This window comes from Phaethon aethereus (assembly GCF_964289735.1).
Source record: "Phaethon aethereus genome assembly, chromosome: 18".
Taxonomy (NCBI): domain Eukaryota; kingdom Metazoa; phylum Chordata; class Aves; order Phaethontiformes; family Phaethontidae; genus Phaethon; species Phaethon aethereus.
Window position 1 is genome coordinate 2,651,759 of NC_138594.1, and position 25,846 is coordinate 2,677,604.

At 39.5% G+C, this 25,846-nt stretch overlaps 1 protein-coding gene across 1 annotated transcript in view; it reads right to left on the minus strand.

The window, feature by feature from the left end:
- The window catches only part of MYH10 (myosin heavy chain 10), a gene marked incomplete at both ends in the record, with an annotated part of 68,819 nt that overhangs the window by 37,280 nt on the left and 5,693 nt on the right, over window positions 1-25,846 (minus strand). Inside the window, 4 exons of the mRNA XM_082008145.1 lie at window positions 1,654-1,717; window positions 5,632-5,724; window positions 9,636-9,665; window positions 15,714-15,816. Coding sequence (XP_081864271.1) covers window positions 1,654-1,717; window positions 5,632-5,724; window positions 9,636-9,665; window positions 15,714-15,816 — 290 coding nt within the window. The remainder of the gene's footprint in view (window positions 1-1,653; window positions 1,718-5,631; window positions 5,725-9,635; window positions 9,666-15,713; window positions 15,817-25,846) is intronic.

A 25,846-nucleotide genomic window follows, 5' to 3' on the forward strand; every position in this document is an offset into this window, starting at 1 on the left:
AACTAGTCAAGGATCTTCTAAAATTTTTGGTTAAAAATGTCCAATGCAAACAGAACTTTCAAAGCAGACAATGTAATTACTTTAAGACCAAACAGAACTTTAATAATAATGACAGGACTATGTCCGATACGAACCTTCAGTAACTTTAAATAAGAGATTTCAAATTCCAACTGGTAGAAGCCCACATTTCATTTCAGCAAATTTGATTCTTGGATGCTGACTGCATTTTGCTGCTACATGCAGCTGACAATTTTCTGTAATGCATCAGCTTAAGTCTAAGGGAGAGGGGGAGCTGGCCATTCTTTTTCAATCACTTCTTCTGTTAAGGTCATAGCTGAACTCTTAATACCAAAAACCCAGCAGCTGCTGAACTCAAAAGTACTTTATCTGAAGTACATTTGTGATTTCTTTCAAGCGTTGCATTTTTATATACAATCTGCACTGCCTTTAAACAGCTCCCAAATTCCAAATTTTGCAGCAGATAGCATCTGATAAGCTGCCGTAAGCTGCAATGTTATTTGAGATTTTATTTCTTGATATTCTATATAGTAAAACAAACATCGGACAGGGATTTGAAATGACACAAGTTACAATCAAGGATGATTCTTGTGATGAAGAAAAAAAATTCCCTAAAAGTTAAATACTCCTGTTTTCGCAAAGTTCTATGCAAAACAATTCATCTTTCATAAAAGCAAAAACTGCCCTCACTCCTGTGCTGAATGAAAAAAAACATTTATCATTAAGGCATATTTTGAATTACTACAGCTCTTTCCCAGCCTCATTGGGATATTATATTTTTGACAGTTCCAAACTGTCAATGCACTTAAAATTCAGCAGTTTAACTCATAGCAACAGAACGAAAGCTTAATTGCAGCATTGTTTATGATTAATGCTCACATTATATTGTTTACTAAGAATTCCAATTTCATAATTTTATGACCACCCCAGAAAACCGGCTAAACAAACTAAAAAAAAAAAAAATTACACGCATTATTTTTAGTATAAAGAAAACAACTTTAGGGAAGGACTTGCAGTGCAAGTATTATTTTTACTTGTTTTTATGCAACCATAAATAAAAACAAACTTTGAAGCAAAAACTGAATTAGGCTTCAGTATTAATTGCTAGTAGGTCTCATGTTACTGAGCCTACGCTGGTATCTAGAAGACCTAAGAAAACAGAGAAGGTGTCCCAGCACTTCCAGCTCTATCACTTTATAACGAGCATCACCTCCTTCCAGGCAGAGCGCTGCTGCTGCAGTGCTGACAAGAGCAAAACCAAGCTTTTGGCACAATATGTAGCTCAGCTTCTGATTAGGAAGGTGGGTTTGGTTTGTTGGGTTTTTTTCCTAGAAATGTTCATAGGGCAAGCACACTTCAGGTGGTTTCCCTATTCAATATAGCCTGGTTTTTAGACTAGTCTGAAAACCCAGCAGATTGAGTGCTATATTTTGGAGTATCCGATATCTAAGCATGAGGAAGCACGCTGACTTTGTGATATTTGATCATCTACTTTGAAACAAAAGAAGAGATGGATGTTGTCAAAGGAATGTAGAAATGCAGTAATCTTTCACTGCATTCTAATAAATTCTAGAGTTAAAAGCAAAACAATCAGGAAACTTGCATCTTACAATGATGTGGCATGAAGTAGGATACATGTCTCAATGTTGGCCCCAACAATATAACCAGTAACATCAAAGTTAATCCTAATGAACTTGCCCTGCAAAGAAAATAAGATTTTTTTTTTGTAATTACTATTTTTTTAAGACAACAATGCTGTCTATATAAAAACTTAATCCTACTTGCATTCATATAACAAGCATTTCACACAAGCTCAAATGAAATCTTTTCTCTTCAACGTGCTCAGCTGTCATGTCAATGGAATATGTTATGCTGCACACAAACACGTCATAAAGATTAAAGAACTGGTATTCTAGATATGTTTGTAATCCAGAATTACGAAAGACTTTTCTGAAAGTGAAGCTCAATTTCTCGCATTGACAAAACATGCTATGTAAGGTTGAAAGTAGCGCTGAGATTTTAAGCGCACATATTTCTATGGCAAACCTATTGGTGCCTAAAGGTGCTTTATCTGCAGCAATCCTGAATGTCGGCATGCTGCCCAGCCCAGCCCATCACACTTCTTCCATTTCCAGAACCAGGATGGCTGCTACCTGCATGGCCTCTCTTGTCTAGCAGTTTGTAAAGAAAGGACTAAGAGAGATAATATACCCATTTCTTCCACATACATCTCCTCCTCTCCACAAAGGACCAAATAAAGAGCTCACTTCCCACATATACAGCAGCTCTTGGAAGAAAGTGGTTGCAAGTGGATATACTATACCAGTTTTAAGCCAGATCAGTTCCCCAATTCAATTTGTCATTTGGCTATGAACACTCCCAACCGAACAGGCTCCAGCTTGGAGTTGGACCACTTTTAACAGCACCATCACTTATTTTAAGTTTGTGCTCGTGAAACTGTTAGGTATTCCCCTGGTTGCAAATGTGTGAAGAAACCAGTGGGAATATCCAGTGACTACACTGGGCGCTCCTTTTTTTCTGCAGACCTCTATCCACATACAAACAGGTTCTGGAGATCAGGGAACATCTCAGCAGTTTGCTAACAACTGTCTAAACACTTCTTTTGATGGTATCTGCACAAAGCCACCTACTAATACCTTCTGCGGAGGCCTTCTGAAAGTGCTCTTACAATTAGTATCCAAATCCTCACTTATCTCAAGTCTGACTGATTAGTGCTATTAGTATGTTAAAGTGAATTCCTATTTGGCAGATCCATTCAACTTGGAGATTGTACTATTGATTTTCATATTAAATATTCTACCTACAAGCTTGTAGAATATATGTATTCTAGCAATGACCTAATAAGTGTATATTGGGGGGTATATTGCCATGCTGCAGACTTAATGCCTGAACAAGTTGTTGCAATCGTTTGAGCTATTGCAACTTCTTACCAGAACACCCTACCCGTCTCAACTTCCCCGATAAAGCCCATTCATGTCAAAAAGATTTATGTGCACAAGAATGACCAAGTGCCTCCCACCAACCACACCAGTGAATCCAGAGAAAGGTACAACTTATCTACCAGCCTTATCTTGACTCAGTCTCAGAGCAAAGCAATTGCTCTGTGACTGTGGTTGTAACATCTTCAACTCAAAGTGATTTCTCTAAGTTTCAAGAAAACTGGTAGAATACTTTAAATTAGCTTCAGTGGTTACTCCCTACTGCTTAATCTGCAGTTGGGTTGGAAAGCCAGTGGCACTAAGCTGACTGGAACAAGGAGCAAGGCTTGTTTTCAAGCATGCCCTGTCAAGGACCAGCACTTGAACTCAGATTTTTGCGTGAAGAAATGGAACACTAAACTCAGCTTGTAACTGAAGCATTTATACTTTTTGCTCAGTAACGATTCCAGAAAGCTATATTTATAACTGTTGAAGAACGAACTGACATTTTACTGAAATTCAGCCAATGGACTAGATACATAACGCATGTGTCAGCACTAGTGTGTCAAGAATGGCAGCTGACAACTTTTTACTCAGAACAGGTACATAGAGCCTTCTTGGCATGACATGGCTTGAATTTCACATGTTTTTACTTGTGAAAACAAACATGAACCATTACATATGGTCTAGTCAGTGGCTTTTTCCTGATCTAATTCAGAATCACTTTACTATGGTTCACCCTTAAAAGTTCTCATTTCTGCTGTCAAGTTACCAGTTCTATGAACAAAAATAATTGGGAAAAAATGCAGTCATTAAACAAGTTGACACATCAGAAGAGGGGACCCACATGCTCCCTGCTTCAAAGTTCAGTCATCACTGAAGTCTATACTAGAAAGGTCACTTATCTAGTTCATCTTCTTAGACACAAAATATTAATACATCCTTTTAGCTAGCACTGCAAAATCTTGCTATGAAATCTTTAATTTATCAGTTAGAGACGGTAGCGGTGGTCATCTACTAACTGAATTCTGTTTACACTATCATTATAGCACTAAGTACATGGCTTTGTAAAAACCACATCAGAAGGAAGCATTTAGTTCTGCAATATGAACCAGCAAGCCCACTCTCTTACCCACTGCAAACTAGAGACTGAAACACAAGAAAATATTGCCTTTGTGAGAAGAAAAAAAGAAAAAATTTATTTGACACTAGCCTTATTTCAGTCCTAGCTGGTATTACCAGCAAGTAGGGAACAGGCTGGCACCCTCATGCTGCCTAGTGAAGGCTGTCAAGCCTGTATGGGCTGAACAACAGCACTTCTCACTTTGTGGGAAGACATATATTTTTTAAGTCAGGTTTTAAAATGGTTGTTACTAAAGATTATTTTTTCTGCATGAGATGACACCATCTGGAGTGCATTATACTTGCTCCTTTATAAAAATAGAGCTGGAGCCATCTGAGTGGTTATGTTCATGATGGCAATGCAGACTTCAATATAATACAAACCAGATGCTAACATCTTTTAGGAAAAATGTATCCTCATTAAATTAGTACAATCTTTGATGGATTCAAGACATGTAACAAAGTAGAACTATTGCACAGCAAAACCTGTCGATACTATAAATCCTAATCCAAACATATATGAGCATCAAGCAATACTGTAAATGTGGCTACAAAATTATGAAAGTTCAATTTTTACATTACTCTGCTCTCCCTTCTTTATTGAAGAGGCTAAGGGATTTAGTCATACACTTTTCCAGAGTCCTTATCACTGAAGCTGAGTTCATACATTATAAATCCAAGCAACTGTTGAAACATCAAGGCAGCCAAGAAATTTTTCATTTGTTCTGTAAATTTTAGTTTTGGTCTTGCAAGAAAAAAGATTTAGTACCTCCTATACAGTTTTGAAGTTGTACTGAAAACATCTTTCCCCTGAAATAGGAGATGGCTTTTTTTTCCCTTCAAAGGAAAGGGAGTTTTAAGAAGTGGTAAATAACTACTCACCCCGAGTTCCACCACAATTTTTAAAACAATGGAACACATCAAAAGTGGTTATCTGCCACTGAAACAGTATGTGAACAGAAGGCAGTGACCCAACAAAAACATCAACCAGCTACAAGAGCATCCAACACCTTGAATAAATCATACTGTCTTTTTGACTTTCCTTTAATATATCAGTCAGACAGAAGGGCATGGAAATTTAGAAAGGTTTTTATATGCAAGTTTTGTGCTTTTTCAAAAATTGAGGATGTTCTCTCTAAACCAATCGATAAAGTCATAGCTATTGACAAGAAGGTTACGTATTTAGCCAAATTCCATGTTGATTCCATACTCCTTCATACTTTATAGCAGTTCAGCAGTAATCTGTGCACACAAGCCACAGTTTAGCTCTACGACATAGTTATTTTGTTATACTATGAACACTACTGTCAATTTAGGGATCGTTTAAGTTGGAAACTGGATGAAATTAAAGCAAGTTTTGCCAAAAGCCGGTGAAGGATGCATCTTCAGTGATCCCAACACAATGCAGAAAGCATCATAAGAGAACCTGAATTCGTGGAGGAAAGAGCCAAAGAAAGCTTCTGACACTAATTAGATAAATTCCTAAAAAGGGAATTTCTCCACAAGCAGTAATCCAGATTTACAGACTCTAAAGAGAAAAGGAATAACTCACAAAGCGGGAGGAGTTGTCATTTTTCACTGTCTTTGCATTCCCGAAGGATTCCAGAATGGGATTTGCCTGAAGAAGCTGACGCTCCAGCTCTCCCTAAAAAAAAAAAAAAAAAAAAAAAAAAAAAAAAAAATCACACAAACAGAAAAATAAACAGAAATAAGCACAGTGCACAGGCGATTAAGGGTTCCTATATTCTGCTTCCTCCTGACAATCATTTTACCCAGGTTGTGGCAGTGGTATCACCTTCAGAAGGGGGTTATCAGTTTTCCCTTCACTTCTAAATCCGCTGACAGTCTCCTCCATCCAGTGAAGAATGTGGGAGGGTTTTGGTTGGTTTGGGGTTTTTTTGTTTGTTAAAAAAAAAAACCAACAAAAAAACCAAAAAACACACACACCACAAAGAAACCCACACACACATACACATACAAACAGAGCAGTGACCGAATAGGGCTTAATGGATGTTGAAAATCATTGAACATGGAAAGGAAAATTCACATTTAGGGCTAATGAAATTAGGCACAGACTTTGAGTGCTTAAGAGGAAAAATTAATTTAACTGTTTTAAGATTTTAGTGCAAGGTCATTCTTAAACTTCCTGTTTAGTGACTTGAAAATATAGCTACTCTGGAATATCCGTTTTCAAACTTGCTTTCAAATCAGTGAAATACTCACTTTCAGCCAGCCAGACATTCATATCATTGCAACACCTCTGACCTGAATGCACCTGAGAAGCATGCCAGAATGGCATAATGGGAACTGAGCAACACCAAATACAAAGATCATTTTCAAATTGCTCAATTCAGCCAACATTGCTCAGTATGTTTAACGCATTTTTTTAAAATGTTTCTTTAAGTTCAAGCCAATGGATGTAGAAATCAAAGTACTTATCTTAAGGAAGTTGCACAATAGCTTTTACAATTGCTGTCCATGAGGAGGTCTGGTAACAAAAAAAAGTCTGTGCTGCTTCCATGAGCCCAGGAGGCATGTATGTACATAGGAAAATGTGATACTGTCTTCCTGCTCTGAAGGATGGTTTAAAAAAAAAAAAGCTGTCTGGAATGTAGTCTCAAAAAACCTGTGTTCATAAACCTGCTTTTTCCAATTATTTATAACAAAGATGAACAAAGGCCCCAGACGGAGCATCAAAGAATGGGAAATGTAAGTCTCTTAAGGCTTCCACATGAGGTCAATTCTTACACAGGAATTTTTAAACTAGTTAACACCTAAAAGAAGCTTTTCTTTGTACATTGAAACATATTTCAAGTCCTCCTGGAAACTAATGGCTGCTCATTCTTTAATGTGACCTCAAGTTATCTGCTCAAGACTTGTATACTTCTAAATACATTCCCTTTAGGACTACATATTCTCTGAACTCTGAAGTAACTAAAGAAGAAATAAATGTGTGAGTCTTAGCCCAGAGCACACTAAACACTACTCAGGCCGCAGTGCCTATGCACTGTATGTTAGGTCTGCCAACATTACAGTTCTCAGGAACACTTTTAAAATGACAAAAAAGCCACAGCTGGAGAAAAACTAGATCCCTGTTATAACCACTATATGCACGTCTGCGATTTATATTCTAAAAGTTCCCATGTAACAGCATCAGATAGTGGGAAAGCATTTGCTCACACGCTTCCTCCCGTTCCCCTCTCCCAACCATGCTGTCAGCCCCTGCTACGGCACCAAGTATAAAAATGAGAAGGTTGCTTACCATGCTGCACACAGCTTGAAATAAATCACATTACGTATATTAAACGCAGCAAGCATGTCACAGCTTACATTTCAAATTCTAGCTATTCTGGAAAAGAAAGCACACTGACTTCAAGATTTGACTCCTCCACAGAACATCGCTGTGCCACCTGAAAGCATCTCACTGCAGGCACGCTTCGCCCATGCTTTAAAGTGCTTCTGTGTACCACGACCTTAACCTGGTTTTGTGCGGTGCATTGTAAAATAATTTTACTCAAATTCTCTAACCAAATGCAAAAAGTTCTCCGATAGCTCTTTTGTATGATCATCTCTGAGGATCTGAAGACAACATTCAGTTGGGTCCTCACATGTGGGTGAAAACCGTGAGAACAAACAGAGCGATCACAGCCTCTCCAGCCTCTGTGGTTTGCGCTCACCAGCAGACTTGTAGCCATCACTAAGAAACAGCAAACCTCTCACGCTACGTTAAAGAGCTGCTGATTTAGTAGTTTTCATTTTTAGATAGACTGCTTTACAGCCAAAATACAATTCTCTTCTTTAGAAGCATTCAGTGTTTTGGAAAGTGTGTAAATTTGGCCTATAGGCATATCTCCTGCATAGGCATCTTAACAGACTTGGAAAAAGCAGTATTGCAGTATTGTGGAAAAAGTGAAGTCATGCAACATTTCATGCAGGGCAACATTAAGATAAGGACAGGTTATTGTCTCAGTTTCAGAAAAACCAGCATCCCAGTGATTGGGTTTGTTGTGAAGCCTGGGTGAGGCAGGGAAAACTACATGCTACTCACATACAACAGGGATCCACTCTGTAGTTCAAAATGACATCGAAACAGAAATGTTAATGATTATGGTTTATGCAATATCAACACTTCTGGATTAGCGTGTTTCCACTGATACATTTAAGATTTTTGCCAACAAATGGTTTATTTTAACCCTGACATGCTAACTCTAAGCAAAAGGAGAGTTAAACTAAACACTCCTCCATCTGTTTTTGGAACAGAGAAATATTTTAGTAAAAACCTTTAGCATTGACTGATGTTTGCAAGAAGGGAGGATTAGGTTAAATACTAAGAATGTCTGTAACTTCTGAAAATGAGACCGTGGGCTCAGACGCACGATTGGGTTACAGAGGTTTAACAAGTTACCACACACTAGCCAAGGCATCACAGCTGTCTGCCCATGTGATTTCTTTTTGCTTCCAATATACCAGACTTAACTTGAAGTTTCTTTTATTATTTTCCTTTCCACTACAGTTTAAGTTACACTACAGTTGGCTTTCAGAAAAACATAAGGGGAAGAATACAATCAGCTAAACTAACTCCTGGTAACTTCTTCAGTTACCAGGCCTTGGATACACCATACGTAGCTGTTGCAAAGCTTTTTCTTTATTTAAATACTTGTGCCCATGGCAAAAAAGCATCACTTACCATCTCAGGTTAGAGTGAAGCATTTATCTTGCATAATACATGGCAGCAATTGGTTATCTCTTTCCACAGTCTTACCCTCAACTTCCACCTAACCCTCCTCTTGTGCCCCTTCGCAAGCACGCTCCATAGCGCTGGGAGTCCTGCAACTCCTCCTCTCCTACAAGAAGGTGGTCCAGAACAGACTGACCACTGCTGCCCATGGGAAGGGGGGGCAGTTAGGGGAGCAGGGAATGGGCAGCGTTATCTGCATGGTGGCCCCAGCCAACCTGAGGAATAAGAGCAGCTGAAGCTCAAATTAGGAAACGTTAATTCAGGCAGCAACACTGAACAGGTACCACGTTGCTCACACCACTTATCCTAGAAAATCAGGGGAAACACTTGATTTCAGGAGACGACTGGTTATGCCAAGCCTTTTACACTTGAGACCCAAGTCTTTATCAGGTTATCTGAAAAGCTATGAAAATATTCAGACAAAACAGTATGTTAATCAAAAGAATTCTGTAGCTTCCGTTAATCCATCTCTTTTATTTAGTATTTGTTTAATATTAAAAAAGGGTTCCGCACTCTCTCAGCGGCACATTAACCAAGTATACACACAGCAGACAGGAGGTCAGCTAGAGAGAGCGTGAACCTCTCATTTCAGGACAGAGTAACCCCACTTAAATGGCGAGAAGTTCTTTGCAATGCTGGGGAACTTGTAAGCTGTTCACTAGCCCACTCTCTCAAAGCCAGTCAAATATTTACAAAGTTTCCTATTAGCTGTATACCTCTACAAGATCTCCCACATTATAAATACAAATTGACAGAGAATAGAAGAACATATATCAGTTCACCTACATAACTTTAAAAGCATAAAGAAAAACACTTGCCTGATGTTTCACGGGTTTAGGTGATTCGGGCTGTTCATTGCAAACAAACAAATGCATATGTTAGCAAGCAAGCATTCCAGCTGCATGTTACATCCCAAATTATTAACGTCAGTAGGTTTAGTTTAACTATATACTCACTTCACAGAAACTGCTCAAATTAATTTTAGAAAAGAAGTTATTCGCATGTGCAAAATACTAAAACCTGTGTTTATGCAAAGGACTAATTCCAAATAAAACACAAGATGACAAATGGACCTTGAGCAGCAAGGAAAAGGGCAATAGTTTAATTAGCTTTGCACTGCTTTCCTCAGTTTTGCCAAACAACAAGAAAAAATAAACCCAGAACACCAAGTAACTTCCCTCACAACCTTAGTGACTGCAAGGCAGTTTTGTATGGATAAGATGATCATTATTCTTCAAAAATCAAAAAGGTTATGAAAGAACCAAGAGGAAAGAAACACTTAAATACTTGGAAGTACACTGCAAAAACAAAACCCCGGACTCCTTAAGAAATGCAAACCTACAATCGAGACAAAAGCTTTGTTTCTTTCTTTCAAGATGACCATCTACACGTGAAGCAGCAAAGTCTTAAGAAACTGGAAGACCTTCAAATTTTGCCAGGAAGAAGGATAAAGGGAAGATGAAAGTAATAAAGTAAAATAAAAAAACCCCTCAAAATTCAAATTTGCAGAGTTTCTGCAGAAATGCAGAACTTTTCAATTCCACTATTATTTCCTTGGCTCAGTCTGCAAGTTTAAGAATTTGAGCTTCACAGAGAGCCTAGGGGGAAGACACTGTGGTGAAACACACACACAAGAAATTTTCATACCAAGCCAGATGCACCCTTCCTCCATTTATGCCTATTATTTTAAACAACTAGCACTGTTTTAGTGCAGAATAACAGATTTTGATTGAGGTCTGTAAAGCAGCTGGCAAAGGTTTGGCTTATTCAGCTAAGTGATGAGAATTTTGCAAACTGGCATCACACCTGCTCAGAAAACAATTCGGGCATCTAAAAAAGGGTTAGATGTTTTGGTGTGAAGCTACCACTCCTTCTGTAATCACTGGAGAAGCCTAGGTATGCCTAGGAACCTAGGAGGCATTTCATTTGCTTATCTTCAGACAAGGTGAACTGCTCTCTCAGGGTGTCCATTTCTGTCCTCACTAGAAACAACAGAGAATAATCAGACACATATTTAACTTCTGTGTTTAAATTAGGGCAGTTAAAACTTATCTGGGAAATCCTCACTGAGGGGAATTTCAGTCTGAGTCCACCCAAGATCCTGTACTTCAAAACCAATTAAGTTTCTTTTGAAATTAATACAACAAATTAAACAATTTAGCATTTCAGCTACAAAGGCAAATGCAGTCACTGAAAGCAACTATTAACCTGAAAGTACCAGTAATTACTTCTGAAGTTTAAAATGGCACCACCATGAAAGCTGGCTATTAGTGAAAATAGAGGGGGTTTGGGGTGGGAACACTCTGGAGAGTGAACAAAAGTCTAATTCCATTCATCTGAACCAGAGGTACATAGTACCAGGATGACTGGAAGTGGAGACTGCAGTGGTGGAGAGATCCAGTTATTTATAGAATTTAAGTACTTCACAGACTACCATGACTGAAAACATCAGCTTATTTCATGTATCTGACCATGAATAGGGCCCAGGTGTGTCCATACAAGTACAAGTACAGCTGAGAGTATCCCCCATCATCATGCAGCCTGTAGAACATACAAAGTCATGGCAGCCCCTGGGCAATAAGTGACAACCAGCACTCTTCCTTCTTTTGGAAAACCATGTACACAATTTTTTTTTTAATTATTATTTCTATATTTTGCACTGACTTTTTTTCCCTTCCAAAAACCACAAAGTTTATAAACTAAGCAGAACCCAAGAGTCAGAATTAAGACTCACTACTTAATCCTATTAAAGCAGCTCTAACACACGCATTAATACCACAATTTCATTATTTTCTCTCTTTCCCATCTCAGTGCATATGGGAGTGATGAGCCACAAAGCTACACAGTTTAGAAGTCTCATTTTCTTCCCTACCCTCCTTGCATAATCTGTCCAAAACCCTCTCTAGACACATCAGCCTCCTCCCCACGCTCACTAGTTACTTGTCCTTCTTCTCTTCCTCTCCTGTTATTCTAAATATCCTTTGCTCCACACCCCCCAAGCCTACAGAAGAATAATTGAGAGCTAAGGTGAGAGAGAGTCTCTGTACGGCCTAGGAGCATGGGACAGCTGATCAGACCAAGAGACACCAGTGTGCGTCACCTTTGCTCTGAGACACCCAAGCTAAAGCACAATGGTTGCCTTGATGAAGCTGGTCCATGAGTAGCAAGGTTCACAACTGAATAAGTCACAACACGAATAGTGCAGGCAAAATATTCAGATTTACTGGCAAAGTTTTTAACGCTACCAGTCCACACTCCCAAGTTCTTTAGAGCTCAGATTGGTTGGATATGAAGCTAAAGCTTTCAGTTATTTACAACAGATCTCCTCCATCTTCTCCCCCTTGCTACACCCAGACTAGAACTGTACATCTGCCAGTTCTGACTCTCAACCAAGCACACTACAGACAAGGGTTCAGGCTCACCTTCATCCCACCTTCAGTCTTTAGATGAGCCTATGTTTACAACTCACTGCCAAGCACTTCTCCCTCCCCTCTCGTTACTTGGCTCTAGAAAGCCCAGCCTCTATTTCTAACTTAAGTAACTACCTTAGTCTCACCTAGCTCTGCCAAGTCCCACAATTACTAAAGCTTCTTTCTACATTTCTACCATCACCACCTACCCACACTTCCTAGCACAGTGCCCAAGACAATACCTTTAACATTCCTTGGGATTAAACAGGAAATGAGACAGTGCAGCTACAGACTCAAACACTCCAAAATTAGGAAATGCTAGTTTGTTGTTGTTGAAGACTGTAATTCCACCCTCGGTGGTTACAATGTGTTATTGTAACCATCTGCCACAGGACCCCTGTCTGAGGATGACATCCAGAACTCATCTGTAGGTGCCGTCACTAGCTATCAGGAGAGGGCTGTTGGGAAAGAAAAGTCTCATGGACAAGCAGCTGAATGCCAAACGTGAGGAGGATGCCCAAGGGATGGGTAGAGCTCCTACGTGATGCTCCTCGCATAAGCCAAGCATTTCATAGTGAGTGCTGCTGGAGAACGTACTTGGTGAGCATCTGTGGCATGGCAGAACATCAGTGCTGCTCCGGCCATGGCCTCAGGTGTCAAACTGGGGCTACATTTGTTTGCAATACTCTTTCAGCACTCTGTCAGGCAAAACAGACAGAGTTAACCCTAGACTTCAGAACAGCGTTAGGAAGTTAATTATTCATTCATCAGGGTACAAATTGCTTCATTAAAAAAAGAATCCATGCAGCGTTCAGAACAGTCTCAGTAATATGCATGTCACTGATAATTATTTGTAACAGGATGGATAAAAATAAACCCATGACTAGCAGTCTATTTAACAAGCCTATTTAGTATCTTCTCTATGCACAAGATAATGCAAAGGTTGTACAGACGGGTACTATGGATCCCCACCAGCCCTCTACAGTTTTCTAATGAAAATGTAAACAAGAACAAATTAGGGCTGCATATATAAACCCAGATCTGACACTTCCTAACTTTTGAGTGTTAGGTGTGTACGTTAGACATTCTTTGTTTGCAATATAGAAATAAAAATGAATTGTTACAGAACAAGTGAGACTCATTTGTATTTTCAGAATTGTTTTGATTACACAAACATTCTGCATTTTTCATAAACATATGCTTAATTCAGTGCTTACTATGGTACTGCATTGAATGAAGTGCACGATCAAAGTATCAAACTTTTATTCAGGACACTACCCTATTCTTTGTACCATGTCTAAACTATGTTTTACAAAGAATAAAAACTTTTCCAGTCTGATCATGGCAGTCATTGATGGTTCATGAAGCAGCTGATTACAACCACCATCTTCAAAACTCCTTTGAGATGGATACCACCATCCCATTTCATCACACTGGTAAATAGAGAATTAAATTGCAGTTCAACCAGCAATTTAAATGGAATTAGCCAATACTGCATTAAAAAGGGCAACTCATCCTTTCTTCCACTGACATTCTCCACCCCAGCTTTCTCCTTTCTTTTCTGTGCCTTCACTTCATACCAGTCATGCAGCCATACAATAAACAATGGAGGAAGCTTGCTTCATTTAAAGCCAGATGGACTTTGAGAACACTAGTTTCAGCCTGCATCAGTCTCCAAGCCCAGTGAGCGGCCACGGCAATTGTTACGATGACAAAGCTCAAAAAGGAGTACTTCTTTTAGGAAAGGTACTGGCACGAAGTGCTCATGGAAACACAGCATGAGATAGGCCAAACAAACATGGAGTACTTTTTAAACAATCAAAAATAGGGCTTCAAATGGTTAAGCACTGCAACAGGGTCATGGAGAGGTTGCACAATCTCCATGCCTCAAGATTTTCAAAACTCAGCTTTACAAGGTCTTGGGCAATGTAATCTAACTTTGAAGGAAAGCACGTTTTGAAAGGAGGCTGGACAAGACTTCCAGAAGTCTCTTTCAACCTGAGGTATTCCAAGTTGTCAGCTGTATATTTACAAGTACTTGATACAAACCCTCCACAGTTCCCTTCTCCACATAATTCCCTTCTCCCCCAAAAAACTGTAGGCAATTTTACTCCTGTGGAAATTGAGCAAAAAAAATAATGCTGGTTTTGTTCAAGGCTGCACAGCAGTAAAGCCAAGAATATTGATAAATCAAAACCTACAGAGAAAACGAAGTCTGATGGATGACATTCTAAATAGCATTCCCCAGAGCCACGTATTCTACCAACACACAAGACAGTGCCGTGAGCGTACACCTAATACTGCTGACACTCCAATCATAAGAAACTTCATTCCAAGGCCTGTAGCTCATGTGGACACAACCCGCAGCACTTTCAGACTGCATGATAAATTACTAATTTTGATCTTTTCTGTGCAATAAGCCAGCGACAGTTTGAGTAAGTATCAATGCACAAGGTCACGTTATTTGCTCTTGATTAGAGCAAAGATTTGAGTTTCCCCATATATTTAACTAGATTTCTCCAAATTTTTCTGCAGAGCAATCTTTCCATCCCTCCCACTTCAAATCCTTGCCTGCCTTTTCTTCACACATTGGTCAAAATTCACCTTGTGTTTTTCCAGGAGTTTGAGTCTGTTAAGACTAAGACATTCTTGAATGTCTCAAGTGCTATGCACTAGAAATTACAAAATCCTTGCTGCTAAGTCAGATGATATAGTTTGAAAGCTTCCAACCACCAGACACTGCTACCGTACTACTGGAGAAAAGCAGGCATATGCCAGTATTGATTACAGCAAGCCACTTGCTTGTAGCAAAGTTGAATACTTCACTGCAAAGAGATCCAAGTGCACATAGCAACAGATATTCAAACCCACTCATATTTTTTAAAGCAAAGAATTGCTAAAAAGTCAGTGCAAATTTTGAAGTCTGGCAGTAAATCTGAAGAAAGTTCTACATAAAATCAGAGTTAATGACACGTTACCAAAAAAAACCCAACCAGAATTTTCCCACGTAAAAGTGTATATTCTGTAATGTAATAAAATCTGAAATTTTTATTAGCTGCTGACTTCTAGATATAGCAAGCCTACACCAGTTTAAGCTTGATGGTTTTTCCATCTACAAGGTAATTTGTCAAACAGAAAGCTTGTTCACAAATACAGAACTGAAAACAGCATTTAGTGGGAACTAAATTCACTAAGAATTGCCCAAGTAATTTTTTTTTTAAAACTGGGGTTCACTGGCTCAGAAAGCTTTGATACTGTTTCTAGTTACAATGTTTGCACAAAGCCTTTAATTTCACAACAGAAGTTAAGCAGCTAACATTAACTGGAAATTTTGATGTAACTGCTCATTTCAGCCATTACTAAAGAGAAAATAATGGTCGAGACAAAATTACAGCTTATCTTTAACAAGAGAACTGTGGTTTTTTAATGCAAAGATGGTAGTTTTCAAAAAGAGCAATAAACAAATGAGAAAATGTACCAACTTACAGGAATATTATGGTCCTTTCTTCCTTTATGGGAGGAAGCAACGTGAGCAAGGTACTGAATAACCTTCTTAGTGTTTTCAGTCTTCCCGGCACCAGATTCACCTCTGCAAAACATTTCAGACATTTTCCTCAAAATTAATTTTCAACAACTTATCAACCCTTTGTTTATAGCAGCCTCATTTCATTCCATTTATGGCTTTGACTATGCCACAGACCTTCACTGTCTAAAACCAAAAACACTGGTGTTGCAGAGAACTACAAGGTATTTGTTTGAAATACTTTCTTCATCCTAAAGATCTCCGTAGCATTAAGATGTTGATACAATGGGTAACATTAGTTTGATCAAAAGCTTTTCACCATAAGCCTGAATTTTGTTACCTTAAGTAACAAGAAACAGACTTGTCCTCTGCCTTAATCACAAGGCCAGAGACAGAATTTTTCGGAGTGCAGGTACATATATTTTTTTTTTTCAAGTCATGACATATGTATACACACACACACATAGACTCTTTTATATTCAGCATCATTTTAATACATTTTATATACCAGGAGCTGGTTATGAGAATTACCAAGTTGATGGAAACATTCAGTATCTTTAGAAGCCGGTTTCAAAGTGCAGCAGAACACATTTTAAACAGATTCTTTGCACTGCTCGTCACAGACTCTTAGCTAGTTTGAAGATATATTTATGGCCACAGGGCTGCATGAATTCATTAAGAAATTAATTTATTAGTGCAGAGTGGTACAGTACACAGATCAATAAAGGTAGCTAATGCACATTTCATTTTTAAGACAGAGACAGATTTAAAGCAGAACATGTTTAGACAGAATTTATTGCAAGCTTTACATATGGCACATTCTAGGCAGGAAATGTGACCAAGTTCACATCCCAGCAATCACCAATGAGGTTACTACAGCTCTTTTTTTTTTTTTTTTTTTACACATAGGTCTGGTCTTTGGATAAATCCACAGAAAGGGATTACCAGGTCTAACTTAGCCGTGACTCAATAGCAGTAAACTACTGCAGAAAGATCCCATTTCAAGTGAGACAGTGACTGCCACTAGCAACTCTGAAGCGTGTGAAACTAAAAAGGATTTTATTATGGGGATTTGCATAGAAAGAGTGAAAGTACTTCTGTCGTTCAACAGTTGCTCAGAAATTAAAGTCTGGAAGCCAACTTCTTTGTAAGAACAATAAGTACACATTTTGTGTGCTTGCATATTTCTCAGCTAAGATACTTATAATTGAAATGTTAATTTTCTGGGGGAATTTAAGCACGTTCTTTTGCAGTCTTCATAAGTACCTTCCTCCACCATGCTGCATATCCCAGTTTTGTAGCTAGTCTTCAGACCTGCACTTCTTGATCAGACAGGCAGCTCAGAAGCATCCCTAGCCTCACATTACACTTAACATCTGCAAAAATGAGACAACTGAAATTTCAACTTTGCATATACAGAAAGGATAATACCCCAGATTTTCAAAGAGAAAGGACTCTAAAATAATCTCATTTCTTCTTACCTTCCAATCCTCTTAAATCACGGCTACCCCACAGGACAACTGCACTCTTGCTAAGAGATGGGGGAATGTGCATTTCTGCATCCACGAGCAAGGAGTAACAGGGACTGAAGAACCTCACCCACAGCAGCTTCCCAAACTCATCATGGAAGAGTGGCCTACAAGAGCTAGATCCAAGTTTCAGGTGACACAGCTCATCTGCTTGACCTGACAGTATCAGCCCTTAAGTTTTGCAGGAGAAAACTTTTAACTGAAAACACTAAACAAAATGGCTGTGTAGACAACCTGCGGGATATTCACAGCAGCCTCAGTTACCAAACTGTGGCCTGCAATACTAGAGCGTTAACAAGGCACCCAATTTTATAGACAGCATCTGCTTCTCAGAAGCAACTGCATCAGCCTATCTAAAATCATTTTTGTTCCATTTTTTTCCTCACAAGACAAGCATCACTGGAAAATACTACAGAATATGAAAGATTAGAAATCACTGTACTCAATTACTCATAACTTTCTGGACGTAGAGAGGGTAGTTCCCTTGAAACTCGTCAGCTGTGCTAGCTTTGCTCGTGGCATGAAAAAACTTGGAAGGTATTACCTGAAGAGCTGGTTACAAAGAAGATTACTCTGAGAATTAGCTAATGGATAACTGGGTTTCCCTTTTGCCAAGATACCATCAATATGCAACACAGAAACTGGGTGTACTTTGGGACTGCTGCAAGTGGAACACCACACTTTGACTCTTAATGAAAAAATCCCATTTCTACCCAGCCCAGAGTCACCACACACAAGACAAATGTGAAGATTGATAAGCAGAAAAAAAGATCTCAGATGCAAGCTCTTGCTTCCCAGGTCTTTATTTCTAGTTTCCCTTTTACTGCAGTGTTTACATTAACATAATTCATTACTATAAGCAATAATAAAAGCAGTCTTGCCTGTTTCTAGATGTGTATTAAAATATGCTTAGTGCTAAAACTATTCCAGCAGGTAACAGAAGTAAGAAAAGAAGTACGGCAAAATACACATTTACATTTTAAAACAATACAATTTGTTCTTATTGTCGTCATAGCTTGGGAGCGCATTACTAGCCATGCCTTTAAAACTAGATAAATCATCTTTTATGTCAAGTGACAGAAACAAAAGTTTATTAAATTCTAAAGGAGGAAAATCTACTCTGACACATCCAGTGAAGAGAAAATAGTACAATAAATACAGTCCAGATGTCAACTTTCTAAAAGGGCAGCACACGTTTTAGAAGAGTCTGCTCATCAACAAGCTTTTCTGGCATATACACCAGTAAAGCTTCATACAGCACAGGAAGGTCAAAAGCTTGCAATACATTCCTTTTGCTAAAAAGCCTTTAAATCTAACAGTGGGGTTTTTTTTAAAGAAAGTCTTTATGCAAGTTCTCATTCAAAAGCAATACTAATGGATGTTATCATCCTAGTTCTCCTCTCCCTGGAGCTTACAACTATGCCAAATATTTCCTGCAGGATACAGTGTTAGACAGCTCTGCTGCCACATACTATAAAAGAATTAGAAGATTTAGGATAAAGTCCTTTTCATTTATAGAAATAACGACACCTGCGTACTTTAGCTCCTTCCCAGGAATGCAGACACAGGGATTAAAAAAAATAAAGTTTTCTACCTCTATCAACCTGCCCAAAAAAGGTAAACTTTTAGTAACATTATGTACAATATTTATGGAATGGAGATGGTATCACGAAGCTAAAGATTAACTTTCTAAAAACCTTGTTTTAATACAACTCAATTAATATGTTACCATAAATTAAACAACTAAAAACCTTGGCTGAGATCCTAGCCTTACTTCAGTCAATGGCAGCTTTGCTAACAACTTCAGCAGGGTCATAATTTCACCTCCTCTATTTCAGTCTCAATTCCACTACTAGTGGAAACAAACTTTATGAAACTGTATTGAAAAGCTATATCAACTCCAGCCATGAACTACATCAAAGAGTGCATCCAAGTAAGCAAATCATCTCTAGCAGTAGCCTCAAATTGGAGGTATAAGGTTATTCCATCAATTAACTGAAGGATCTCTCCCTTACAAACTATGTTAGGCAGGTCAAAGAAAGTCTGACAGTCACTGGTGAATTTATGCAGTATCTAGAGTTAAAGCTCTTTTCCCTAGAGCAGCAAAGCTCTTGCTTTGAAGCAGCTTCAAGCACAATTAAAATAGGAAAAGCTCAGCTAGCATGAGCACTTTTACATGGTTTTAAATTCATTCCGTGTAAAGCTATAGTGTCATTTTCAATAAAGGAAAGTACTCTTCAGGCAAACTTATCTCAGCTACGATTTGGTTAGCAAAAATTAGTGACTGACTTCTCAACCAGCTGCAATTTTTTTCCCCCAAGCTACTTTAGCCCAAATTTTACACAGAAGTAAAAAGCACTTCCTCTGCCAAACAGATTGCCATCTAGAGAACAGGCAAAACGAACATAGCGGGAGATGACTCGCAGCTCACAAAGCAAACAGGCAACAAAGCAGGAATGGAAGCCGGTCTTCTCACTTCCAGGAGAGCAGCATGCTCTTCACATACGGCCCACTTATGAGCAGGTCAAATGCCTGTCTGGGAAAGCCCTATTCTGAGGGGAAACACTGTTCTAAAGGAAAACGGTAGTGAAGCAGTTGCTTTTCTTATTGTCAAGCAAGTTTGAAGCATCTACACATCTTATTGGGGTAGTTACGGCACTCAGCATGGCAGAACAAGGCACCACCGCCTCTTCCTGAAGTGACAAAGGAATTTCTCGCTTTCAGGGAAGTCAAATTAGTTTAAAGTTGGTTACTGAACCCCACTGCAAGGGCTGGCACCCTTCTACCACCACCCAGCTAGCCATTAATTTCACTAGCAGATCAGGGGCTATGCAGGACATACAACGCGTAGTGCCATGAGTCACGTAAGACAGGACACAAAAACATGTGTACAAAGAAAGCTCTGAAATTCAAAGACAGACTTTTCTTCATCTTGCTACCTGTGCACAAAGTCCCTACTGCAAGCTAACCATATCTGTGAAGATAAGCATCTGGAATATGTTAGGATGGTCGGATGCAGTTAGTGTCATCTATCCCATTACAGATCATCTCTGTGATTTAAATTACTGAAAAACTAACCAAACAAGCCAGTATTTTCCATGCTGGGAGCCTGAATCACTCAAACCTTTCCCCTGCCCTAGGAGCTTCAGTCTATTTCTATCATTCCTGATCAGCAACAAACCCTAGGATGGGAAGTTCATCTGGAAGCAGGTCGTTCTGCAAAGGAGAAGTGGCACCACTGCCTTGGCACCTGGGCAAGTTCTCCTCAGTGCCTGATTTCACAAGACACAGGACTTGGGAGTGGCAGGTCGGAATTCCCGTGGCCAGCAATGCTTTGTTTCATACAAAGCAGCCACGTACATAAGGCACCAAAACATGAAAGTCTGCAATTAAATTGTTCGTAGGAGAAAGTAACTGCATAAGAGCCCCAGAGACTTTTGTCCTTCTCACAACAGCAGTTGCAAAGAACAGAAGAGACACTTATTCTCAGACACAGCTGAGTAGATCTTCGGCCAGTTACAAGTTAACAGCTATTTACAGTCAAGACCTGTAATTAAAAGGAAGTCTTAATCACTTGGCTAATTTTCTGAAGCGAAGAGGTATAACTGATAGCTTGGACTAGCGCAGAAGAGTCACTAATTGGCTTTAGTATTTACAAGGCTGCTTTATAGCTCCTTCATTTCTCTCTAGATGCTTCACATCATCTCAACACCAGTTGTCTAGGGAATGTTACAAGCTGAACTCTAGCCAGAGGTTGTATACAAAAATGCTTGGTATTTGCTGCTGTTGTCCTTTAATAAGCAGCCTCTATTCCCTCCACACCCCACCACTCCTACTGAAGCCAATTCAGATTAGATATCCTTGTATGGCTGCAAGCATCTGCTAAATGACTGTTTATCAAGCCCAGTCTCAGTTTTGAGAATACCATAAGCTTGTGGTAAGATTCTCCAATTTAGAACATACTAGCCTAAAAAAGTGCAGTGCAGCACATTTTCATATTTGACTTTTCAAAAGTCGCCTTGCAGCTAAAGACAACAAAGCCAGGCAAGGTCTGAATATTCCTCAGATTCCTAGTATACCACAACAGAAATTTCTTCATCTTGGTCATCAGCCTCCAACAGCCTGCCATGCCCATTTAACATTAACAAACAGCAATAATCAAAGAGAAACAACAAAACTCAGCAAAACGCCAGCAGCTGCAGCTTCTCAAAGAAAAAGCCTGCAAAGCTGTTCATTACAACTTCACATCTTATAGAAATGAAAACATGTACAGTGAGGTATCTGCATACTGCAAAGTTAGCACCATTTTTCTGTAATTGGATGTTGGGTTAATACAGGTTGATAATGTACTTATAAGCTAGCAGGAACATGAAGTTGCTGGAACTACCTATATTTTCCTTTCTTTTCAGCAAACTAAGAATTTACAGACAGCAGATCCTAAACAAATTACCATTTGCACTCCAACCAAGGAGGAGTGATTAGACGGAAGTTAGTTAAGTCTAGCTTCCCAGAGAAGTGCTGGTTTTGGGGGTTGCTTGTTTTCTTTTTATTTGAAAGCCTGAAGAACTAAAATACAAAGCAGTAGAGAGCTCCAGCAATCTTACTGACAATTTGTTAGTGGTTAGCATCCCAAGATTAAACCACCCAACTTCAAAGCTAAAAAGAAATTATCGCCATTATTGTTCGTTCAGCTCCTCTCATCTCATCATTAGCCAGACAATAATCTGGCTTTCACCAATGTCTGATAAATTGTCCAATGGATTCAGGAACTGCAGGTATATGTGTGCATGTGTTTGGATTTTTTCAGGTGGTGAAAGGCAAAAGGCACGTAAGAAAATCATATCACTACTACCTGAGGAAATCAGGGCTATTCCATGGAGCAGATAGAGTCCTTCTAGATACAGGAAAATGACTTTTGGTTCACTCTGAGAAAAGTCTCTCTATCATAAGTAATTTAATCAAAAAGTTTCCCTTACAAACTCTGTCCCTGGGGCTCAAGTACTAACCAATCCACAAGAATAGAGGTGCTTGGGGGAAACAGGAGGGACCACAATAAAACAAATTAAAAAATCATAAGAAAGGAAGTCAGGGCATAAATATCCATGGTTACATGCCACAAACTCAGAATAAAGCCCTGTAGACTAGTCTCCGCAGCAATGCAATTGTCTACTCAGTTCCTTAAAAGATGGAGAGTGGGAAGGGAAGAGAACAGAAGGTAACAAAAAAAAGAGAGAAAGAAGGCAGCACACCACTTTATGTTCAGAGACAACTCTTATTTCTACAGCAAGAGCAGAAAGTCATCTGTGTCATCAAGTCTGGACTGGAGAACTGAATGACAGCCACACCAGCTGGCAGTCTGAGCAATACTCTCCTGAAGAACCAGACTCCATGTTAGGTGAAGGACAAGATGGTCTGCTGAGACAAGCATCCAGAGAACACAGCTGTGTTTTTTTTTTCCCCCTCCTGGTATTAAGTTTGACTTTGAAAAAAATAGTAATACCTTTAAGGTCACCAGTTTATGCAAAACTCCTCATCTTTAGGGCATGTCACACCCCAAACTCCTCATGGAACATCAGCAGGTGATGAAGTTGAGACAGGAAACCTCCAAGTAAACCCACTACCTTCAAAACAATGAGACACGATGAGAAGCATGCTTGGAGAACCACCCATCAGGCTAGCCCACTCCACACAGTGCACTTAGATGAATGCCTGTATAACTGCAGCATTTCAATGAAATACAGGTTATTCTTCAACACAATTCTCTTTGAGGGAAAAAAATTAAGATAATTCTCAGCAAACCGTATTCCTTTAGAAGTTCCACCTGCATGCACCTTCTCTCAACAGGTATACTGCCTGCATACCATCCTGTCATGCAAACAATGACTACTCTCTACCAAATGCTGAACCAGCCTGGATCATTAAGCACTGTTACTCCTGAGGCAAAGTGTGAACAAATCTCCAAGTGCCTACATAATATCCGAGATAAGGAATTACTTAACACAGCTACAGAAGTGGTTTAACTATGTTAGAAAATACACTAACTAACACCCGTGCAGCTTCACAACACGTCTGGACACAGCTAGCTATTAACTAGAATAGTGACTGCATGAAGGTAACTGCAGTTCTTTCATGGGAAATGGATTGATATTTCCTAAAGATCTGGACAGGTGAAGACAATGAAACAGCCTCAATCCCAGATTTAAGTTGCATACTTTCATGCCTAGGGTAAAAAGATATAAATCAGGATTCAGCTGTCTATTGAGTTTAGAAGGATCAAAAGCTTAAGGTCATCTTGCAGGTGAGGTAATAACAAAATTGAAGACAAGAGAGTTTAAAGGTTTTCCAAGAGAAATACGAATGGACCAGACATTCGCTAAGAACTAAAGGCAGGCAGGCATCTGAAAAAAGTGCCGAAATTATCTTTGACGAGAAAGAACTGAAACCAAACCCAAAGGCTTGAAATAGCACCAATCTTACACCTAAGAATGCCCCCGAGAGCAGCACTCCTGGCTGTCAAGAAGAGGAGGCTGGGTCCAGAGACCTGGTAAGGTGTCATTCAAATACTATTACTTGAGAGCTGATCTGGGCCCCTACTCTAAAGGCCATGGAAGGTAAAAACCCAGGAAGTCTGATAACTAGAGGTAGGGAGATATAGGTGAAGATGCTAACCAGACAGACCTTCATCAAGCAATGGGAGAGATTTATCTTCAGGACGTATATAAAGACAATTGTGGTCAAGGCAGTCAGACACAGAAGCATGACAGGCACACCACAACTGTCCACTCGTCTAAGTGCATGAGTCAAAGGATGTTTTCTTTCTCACTAGCTAGCTTGAACCACTCCTACTGGAGAAAAGAAAAAGTATTCTGAGCACTGCCAGCTCTACTCAAGATCAGGGTCAATCAGGTGATCTAGGTCCTGAGACAAGTTTGGGATGAGAAGGTGCCTCAAGCCTTTTATGAACTGCCAAAGGAGTCTCTGAAACAACCTCCAGTGCGGTTAAGACACACTCCTTCCACCTTATTTACTCCTACCTTAGTCTACGACCTGTAAAACCAGTGGCACAGAAGGGAAACACAGTTTACCTTTTCACCACGGAATCAACAATGCAATAGAAGTCCTGGACACTAGCCCACTCTTGATTAAAACATGAGACCCCCTTTTAGCCTGCGGCACAAGGGAGTTTGCCATGGCCTTGTCCCATTCATGAAGAGAATTTAACATGCCAGCTAGCCAGATGTCAAGTACTGAGTTTATAATGCAAACTTGACAAAAGAATACAGCCCTCCCATGAAGCCCATGGGGGAAGCCATGTTAGGGACAGCACCACAGCAGGCATCTGTCTTTACAGTCTATCTGTTCAAAAGAGACATACAGGGGAATACAAACGGTTTTGATGGCACTTCTCTCTGAATGGGACACAGAGCTGAAAAGCAGCCTAAGACAAACACATTTTAAGAGAAAAGTGGTTATTAACCTAACAGCAGTCTGGTAATCCCTACTATCCTTTTTTATAGTCAGCATCTAAATGGTGCTGATGGTTAGACAGCGTTAGCAAGGTCTCCTGGGCTATGGCAGAACTTCGGTATGCAACTTCAAGATGACAGAAACACCTTGGATCCTAGCATCTGTCACATCATGTGTCTTTATATTCTCCAGAGATAAGACCTAAGACTGGATGTTCTTTGGTCTGGTACATCCAGTTTGGAGATACAACGCCTTGCTCTTCATAATTCTGAAGCCACAGATCTGCCCACATTACTGAGGAAATTAGTATTTCCTTGTAAACCATGTTCAGTGACATTGATCTTTTTAACCTTGTTTTAATTTATGCTGCTGCGTAAGTACTTCACTAAGAAACACAAATTAAAACAGCAAGTCAGCCAACAGAGCTGTTGCTCAGAAACTCAGCTTTATTAAGACTCTCCCAGACTTCTGTTAAGTGTAGCCCTTAACACTGGTACAACCAAGACACTGAATTAAAGGTAGCAAAACCTGTCCAGTGTCATGGTACTAATAGTTTCAATACCTTGTTTTGTGATATGATTCCAGGGCAGTGTTGAAGTCCTTCAGATATTTACTGTTCACTGCTTCCTAGCATCAACTCCTGAAATTTTACGTGGAGTAGTAGATTTGTCACCAAACATTTTACATGTCCAACAGAAGAGAGGTCCTCAGGGCCATCTCTGAGGGTCTTAGTATTAGGACTGCACTCAGAGAGTCCCCAGCAGCTCCAGACTTCAGTACTCAATGTGGTCACATTGTCCTGAGGTCTGACTATAAGGACATGTGTCCATTCCCCACCCCTCACCATCTGGAAGCAAGCTTCTCTCTGCAAATGGATGTGCAGCAAGCAGCTTACCAACTGCCTAGCCAAGATGTGGAACCTGTCACAAAATCCAGATATTTCGTGCTGAAGTGTGCTGTACCAGATATAAAACAGAATTCAATTATCTATTCAGTACAAAAGGATCAAAAGCTTACGGTAACCTTACAGGTGAGGTAATAACAAAACTGAAGGCAAGAGAGCTTAAAGGCTTTCCCATTTGCAAATGAACAGATCAGAC